General features: G+C 49.6%; 1 protein-coding gene across 1 annotated transcript in view; it reads right to left on the reverse strand.

The window, feature by feature from the left end:
• GPD1L (glycerol-3-phosphate dehydrogenase 1 like) overlaps positions 1–6,008 on the reverse strand; it is a 64,471-nt gene extending 58,463 nt beyond the window's left edge. The window contains exon 1 of the mRNA XM_032162225.2: positions 5,817–6,008. Coding sequence (XP_032018116.1) covers positions 5,817–5,863 — 47 coding nt within the window. The 5' untranslated portion in view covers positions 5,864–6,008. The remainder of the gene's footprint in view (positions 1–5,816) is intronic.
• Positions 6,009–7,944: the final 1,936 nt, after the last annotated feature.

Consider the following 7,944-nt stretch of genomic DNA (forward strand, 5'->3'; position numbering starts at 1 on the left):
TATATATATATTTTATATATATATATATTTTATATATATATATATTTTTTGAGATAGGGTTTCCCTCCTGTCACCCAGGCTGGAGTGCAATGGTGCCATCTTGGCTCACTGCAACCTTTGCCTCCTGGGCTCAAGTGATTCTCCTGCCTTAGCCTCCCAAGTAGGTGGGACTACAGGTGCATGCCATCATGCCCAGCTAATTTTTATACATTTTTTGTAGAGACAGGGTCTCACTAAGTTGTCTAGGCTGGTCTTGAACTCCTAGGCTCAACCAATCCACCTACCTCAGCCTCCCAAAGTGTTGGGATTACAGGTATGAGCCACTGCGCCCGGCCATGATTTTTATTTATATTTTATTTATTTATTTTTTAAATTTAGAGACAGGGTCTTGCTATGTTTCTCAGGCTGGACTCAAATTGTGGGGCTCAAATGATTCTTCTACCTCAGCCTCCTGACGTATTGAGGTTATAGGCATGAGCCACTGCACCCAGCCACACTCATGATTTGTATACCGAACAGGTGGGGGAGATGAAGGAAACAGGTGGTTAAATATTACTTTTTAAAAAGCCGTACAAACTTTCTCACCTTAGCCCACGGGCGAACTGTAAATCTCTTCCCAGTTCATCTCCAGTCCACCTATCAACTCTCACTCCAACTTCCAAGGCAGAAGTGTGTCCGTGCGCCTGTCCTCAGGGAAGGATTATTTCTGACCATAAAGGAGCTAACTTATAGTCACTCAAATTGTTTCTGAGCTCTCTGTGTGGCGAGAATCACAACAGAAACTGAGTAGCACAGACAAAAGTGTGCCCAGGGCAGACGAACAGCCAGGATGCTGCACCCAACCAGTTCCAGCAGACCAAAAAAAAAAAAAAAAGACAGTCACAGGTCCAGCTTCAGTCATCAGTGCAAAGTGGGCCAAAGCTCTCCTTGACCTTCAGTATCAGAGAAAATGTCAGGCTGTGGGGTGATGTGAAAACAAGGGCAAGAGATAGGCAACTCCCAAGGACACTCCTCCAGCTGTCTATCAGCCTCTCTCCTCATCTCCTGTCTTCTCTCCTATCCTCTGCCTCTCTACCCCTTGGCCAAACCCCAAACCAGTCCATTTTGTGACTTAATGACAGGTCCAATCAAGGATGATAAAACTAATAATACTAATAGCAACTGTCATTTACTGAGTGCTAGTCACCATGCACTCTCCTCAGATCATTTCATTTAATCCTAACCATAATCCCGGACAGCAGGTATCAATACATGATTCTTAGAGAGAAGTGCTTTTCCCAAGGCCTCAGAGCTGCCAAGTGGGGGACCCAGGCAGAAACCTAGGCAATCAGATTCCCAAGCTCTTTCTTATACCACTGCACTACACTGCCTCCAAAGGAGATTTAGGATGTGTTTCTGGACATATGCTTCCTATCACAAGGATTTGGCTGTAAATACAGCCCTGAGGTTTTAACTCTAGAACTTTATTTTGCACTGTGTCTGGGTGATCTTCCCAAGGTGCTGGTTAAAAGAAAGAAACTTTGGGCCAGGCACTGTGGCTCATGCCTGTAATCCCAGCACTTTGGGAGGCCAAGGTGGGCAGATTACTTAGGCCAGGAGTTCGAGACCAACCTGGCCAACACGGCAAAACCCTGTCTCTACTAAAAATATAAAACTTAGCCAGGCATGGTGGTGCCCACCTGTAATCCCAGCTACTCAGAAGGCTGAGGCATGAGAATCGCTAGAATCCAGCGGATGGAGGTTGCAGTGAGCCAAGATGGTGCCATTGCACTCCAGCCTGGGTAACAGAGCTGACTCTGTCTCAACAACAACAAAAACAAAAAAAGAAAAAAGAAACTGTTTCATCTTTGAAAGAACCTGAGAAGCTTTTGTTGTTTTTCCAAATCAAATTCACAGGGCCAGGAAAAGTCATGCAGGTTAGGAAGTCCCTCCCTGCACCTGCAGCAGTGGGCAACACAGCAGGGCTCAGCTGGATGCATGACGGCCCCTCCTCTAGCCTCCTCTCTGTGATCTATGTAGAGAAACTGAGCTTCACCAAAGGACAGGACAAGGGCGTGTTATACAACACGTCTACTTTCCTGCCCAGGACCTCCCTGGCTGAAGCTCCCTGGCAATCCAGCTAGATTCAATATTCTGGTAACCGTATTGCAACTGATGACAAATGACTTGGGAGAGGCACTCCATGTGAGAGTTCTCAAATGTGACAAACACCTTTATTTACACAAGCAGGCTAAGCTGCCCTAAAGTTCCAAGTATAAATACTGCTTAAGCAACTTGACATTCCTGAGGTAAGAACCAGATCTGGAAGGGTAGGTCTATCTCTTGGTGATCTGTATTAAAATTGGCAAAAGGCTAAAGTTCCTTCAGAAAAAAAAATCTCATTCTCAGGGGATATGATTAAGCAAGTCTAGTTTCAGTGGTAATTCTGACACACGTGGTCTTGGGACCACACTTTAAGAAACACCATTTAGGCCGGGCGCAGTGGCTTACGCCTGTAATCCCGGCACTTTGGGAGGCCGAGGCAGGCAGATCACAAGGTCAGGAGATCGAGACCATCCTGGCTAACACAGTGAAACCTCGTCTCTCCTAAAAAATACAAAAAATTAGCTGGGCGTGGTGGCGGGCGCCTGTAGTCCCAGCTACTTGGGAGGCTGAGGCAGGAGAATGGCGTGAACCTGGGAGGCGAAGCTTGCAGTGAGCCGAGATTGCACCACTGCACTCCAGCCTGGGTGACAGAGCGAGACTCTGTCTCAAGAAAAACAACAACAACAACAACAAAAAGAAACACGATTTAAAGTGTAACAGAGCAGTTACTCCATTCCACTTGGCATTTCCTTTGGTCTTATCTTCCATGTCCTCACTGATCTCAGACCTGAAGGTAAGTTGTTTAAGGACAGGGACTGTGTCCAGCTGTGTCTGCATCCCTGGTCAGACCACAGTCTCTTCACCGGGCAACACTCAAATGTCTACTGACTAGAGCTGAACACCCCTCTGAGGCTTCTCCATGTTGTTTTCAGTTCCTGAGTTCCTGAATCCCTCTGTGGAGGTCGTGATCCTCTCTCTAGGACTGTAGTATCTCTGTACCCAAGGCAGTGGCACAGAAGCCAAGAATTGTTCCCGTCTAATCCCATAATTAATGAAGCCAGGCAGCCAGCCCAAACCATCAGCACATTTCTCAATTGCTCTGCTTCAGTATCACTGGCCAAGTTCTACTCCATTTCCCTGGGCTGGAGTGGGCCGAGGAAACAGTCAAGTACACCAGAATGAAGAAGCCATGGGCAGGCAGCCAAATCCCAGCAGAGGGGGCAGGAGGCTCACTTCACTACTCTTGCTCCAGGCTCAGTTCCAGCATGGCAGAGCTGTGCTACTTGTCCTGCACCTTGCAAATTAGGAAAAGGGGCTGCCATCTGTGGAATTTTACAGACTAAAAAACTAATGTTAAAAAAACATGTGCTAAATGGGTGCCTTTCAAATGGCATGGCCAACAGGGGAGCTGACACTGCACTCAAGTGACCTTGAGATTAAAACTGGCAAAGCCGGCCAGGCGCGGTGGCTCATGCCTGTAATTCCAGCACTTTGGGAGGCCGAGGCGGGCGGATCACGAGGTCAGGAGATCGAGACCATCCTGGCTAACACAGTGAAACCCTGTCTCTACTAAAAATACAAAAAATTAGCCAGGCATGGTGGCAGGTGCCTGTAGTCCCAGCTACTTGGGAGGCTGAGGCAGGAGAATGGTGTGAACCCGGGAAGCAGAGCTTGCAGTGAGCCGAGATTGTGCCACTGCACTCCAGTCTGGGCGACAGAGCGAGACTCTGTCTTAAAAAAAAAAAAAACACCAAAAAACTGGCAAAGCCAAGCTGAAAGTCCAAATTAAGCTTTGCAGCAGCAAGGTACCAAACTCTATTAAATATTGTGTAGAACATTCTGTTGTTGGTTGAAAAATGCAGCTCACAGAAAAGTATGCAATACCCTAGTATTTGTAGGGTGAGGGGAAAAGGAATATATGTAAGCATTCACTTGCATGGAATTCCTCCAGAAAAGACAGAAGTAATTCATAACACTGGTTTTCCTCCAGGAGGTATTCAGGGGGGATAAATGTGGATGGGTGATGTTTCACTGTTTTTGGTACTCTTTGGTTTTTGTTTTTTATTTTTTGTTTTGTTTTGTTCTTTTGAGACAGGGTTTCACTCCCTTCACACAGACTAGAGTGCGATGGTGCAATCTGATTTCGGCTCACTGCAACCTCTCCCTCCCAGGTTCAGGCAATTCTGCTGCCTTAGCATCCCAAGTAGCTGGGACCACAGGCATGTGCCACCATGCCCGACTAATATTTTATTTTTTGTAGAGGCGGGGTTTTGCCATGTTGTCCAGGCTAGTCTCAAACTCCTGGGCCCACCTCAGCCTCTCAAAGTGCTGGGATTACAGGCATAAGCCACTGTGCCCAGCCCTGGTTGTTAAACAATGTGAATGTATTATTCAATCAAATATCATTATGATTTTAAAAATTAGTTTTTAGGCAGGGAGCGGTGGCTCACACCTGTAATCCCAGCTACTCAAGTGGATGAGGCACAAGAATCACTTGAATCCGGGAGGTGGAGGTTGCAGTGAGCCAAGATCGCACCACTGCAGTCTAGCCTGGGCAACAAAGTCTTAGTATTGACTTAGCATATGCCAGGCACTAGAGTAGATGCCATTCTCAAAACTTGGAGACAGATAATCAAATAACTCCTTATAATGCAATGATACAGGCCAGCAATAGGGACACAGAAAGAGGCCACTGGCCTTGCTGGGATGGAAAAATGAAGAACCAGGTAAGGTTTCCTTCAATAAGTACTTTCTGGGCCAAGTCTTGAAAGAGTAAAACTAAGACCAACTACCTAGAACCAACTGCTGCAGCACTTCTGATGCCTGTCACGCCACAGAAAAACCGGAAACAGAAGCACTGAAAGGACATCATCACTCTTAACTATTGTACACCAGTCCCTCCAATGTGGCGAAGAGTGTACAGCAATGAAAAAAGGCTTGGAAACACCAGATGCTACACTTTGCTTCCTTCCCCCTTCACACCCCTACCTCTACATTCACCCAAACACACCAGAGAATCCCACAGTGTACGTTTGATTAAGGGTACTAGAAGAACTGACATTTCTAAAGTGCTCTATAAAATGTTAAAGTCAAATAAGGCCCCAAAGAGACGCAAAGCTTCGCAAACATCTCGGCAAGGGAGAATACTCAACGCCTCAGGGAGAGCGGCCTGTTGAAACTTGGATTTTCTTCCTGATACGACGATAAGATAGTGGATCTATCAGAAGCGGGGGCGAGACGGGCACCTTGAAGGGCAGAGCATGCCCCGCCCGTGACCTGGGCAGCAAGTGCCCTTTAGCCCTCTCCGCCTCGGTTTCCTCAACACCAAAACTGCAGTAAGAATGCTCGAGCCTCCTCCAAGTCCTTGACCCAGGAGATCCGCCGTGGAGAACGGAATACGCCCTTAGGATATTGTGCAAAACACCCAGGCGTGGCAAGCAGGTGGCTTCTGTGCGCTCAGTAACGGGGACGCAGACAGGTGCCCGCGTGCGCGGGGTGCCCTCTCTCCGCGCTGTGCCCCGCACGCACGCGGGCCCAGCGCCTCCCAAGCGAGTGCCCCAGTGCGGCCTCCTCGGGCGCACGGTGCCCAGCCCAGCAACGAGGTCGCCCACCCCGCCTCCCTGCGCGCAGTGCCCGGTGCCCACGCCGCAGCATGGGGCGCGCAGCCCTCACCGCCCGGGAGAGGCCCTTCCTGGAAGCGGAGCCCCGGCCTCCAACCCGCCGCCGCTCACCAGTTCCCCGAGCCCACGATGCACACTTTCAGGGGCGCCGCTGCCATGGCCAGGCCGAATGTAGCCGCCTGGACCGTGCTTCCCTGGCCGGCTGCCCACCTCCGCCTGTTCAGCCTTGCCCGCAGCGGCTGGAGGCGGCCCCGCCCCGTTCGCCTCTCCGCCAATGGTCGCGGCCACCCCCGCCCGGCGCTGGGGGCCACAGCTGACAGCCGGGCAGGACCCGCTTCGCCACTCCCAAGAATCACTGCGCACGCCTCGCCCTGGCCGGCCTCCCAGCCCGGCTCCAGCACCGCCCCACCCTGCCCGAGGCACGTCGGGATATGTAGTCCTCACCCCCTGTCGCTGCGCGGCCCTAGACAGCAGCTCCTGCCGCGCCACGTGCAGGCTCGGGCCACTGAGCAGCGACTCGCGCCCCTGGTTCCCGGTGGAGGCTGCACTCCATCCTTATGGGTGGAGCAGACCCAACCAGCTCGCCGTGGTGCCCCTTACACGCTCCTTTTTCCCTACGCGGGAAGGGCTGACACATTGCCATTTGGAGCCGAGAGAGGATCCTGGGTTGACTATCAAGCCGACCAGACTTGGGGCAGAGCTCGAAATGCCCAACCGGCTTTGTCATCCTCTGTTTCATTTGCACAAACAAGACACAGCCTGGCACCTCTGAACTTCTTAGCAAACTTGGATCTTCAGAGAACTTTGGAATTTGGCTGGACAGTATCTGCATTTCAAGGATGACACCTTTTCTAGTTAGAGTCAAGACAGAAACTTGACCTGGTGCAGTGGCTCACGCCTGTAACCCCAGCACTTTTGGAGGCCGAGTCAGGAAGATCACTTGAGCCCAGGAGTTCGAGACCAGCCTGGGCAACATAATTAGGACCCCCCCGCCACCCGTCTGTACAAAAATTTAAAAAATTAGCCAAGCATGGTGGCACGCACCTGTAGTCCTAGCTACTTGGGAGGCTGAGCCGGGAGAATTGCATGTGCCCAGGAGGTCGAGGCTTCAGTGAGCCAGGATAGGGCCACTGCACTCCAGACTGAAGGACAGTGAGACCCTGTCTCAACAAAAAGTAAATACATAAAAATAAAGGAAAAAAGGTAACAACAGCTTGCATTCAGTGGGTGTCACCCTCACACGCTTACTTGGCAGGAATTGCCTTACCATTGTCTTTGCCTAGGGCGTGACTTATCCCTCGCTTGTGGTTTGTTTGCATTTGTGAGTAACACAATGCTCTCCTCCTTCTTGACAAATAGAACCTTAGTTTGTTCATTCTGAGCATCAGTCTCTGCCAGGCACTGTGCTAGACGCTGTCAGAGTAGGACAAAGTCCTTTAAACCAGTGGTTCTCAAACTCTGCTGCATATTAGAGTCACTGGGGCTTTTAAAAATCCCCATGCCCAGGCACCACTGCAGGCCAGTTACATCAGAATGTCCCATGGTGGGATCCAGGCATCAGGATATTTATTTATTTATTGACTTATATATTTTTTGAGACAGTCTCCTTCTGTTGCCCAGGCTGGAGCAGAATTTTTTAAAGTTCAAGAGGTAATCGCAAAAGGAAGCCAAGATTGAGAACCAGAAGACTAAAATATCAGTGGATTCTGGCTAAAGAAACAAATACTCTAGTACCTACAAAAAACTAAGCCTAGGCCTGGCGCCATGGCTCACGCCTATAACCCCAGCACTTTAGGAGGTCGAGGCAGGCAGATCACCTGAGCTCAGGAGATCGAGACCAGTCTGCCCAACTTGGCAAAACCCCGTCTCTACTGAAAATACAAAAAATTAGCCAGGCATGGTGGCAGATGCCTGTAATCCCAGCTACTCGGGAGGCTGAGACAGGAGAATCGCTTGAACCTGGGAGGCGGAGGTTGCAGTGAGCCGAGATCTTGCCACTGCACTCCAGCCTGGGCGACAAGAGCGAAACTCCGTTTCAAAAAAATGATAATAATACTAAGCCTATTATTAGTTTGATGCTCAGAGAACTGTTATTTTTGCTTTGCTCTCTACATTGTATGAAATAGTTATTTATGATATTTACTTAAGGAACTACTTAAAGGGAGCTGGTGAGCCAGAGCAGTCTTTCCATCCCCTCACCAATGGTTTGTTCTCAATTATTCGCACTAATGCAAGGATA

Source organism: Hylobates moloch, unplaced genomic scaffold (genome assembly GCF_009828535.3).
Source record: "Hylobates moloch isolate HMO894 unplaced genomic scaffold, HMol_V3 SCAFFOLD_8, whole genome shotgun sequence".
In the NCBI taxonomy this organism is placed as follows: Eukaryota; Metazoa; Chordata; class Mammalia; order Primates; family Hylobatidae; genus Hylobates; species Hylobates moloch.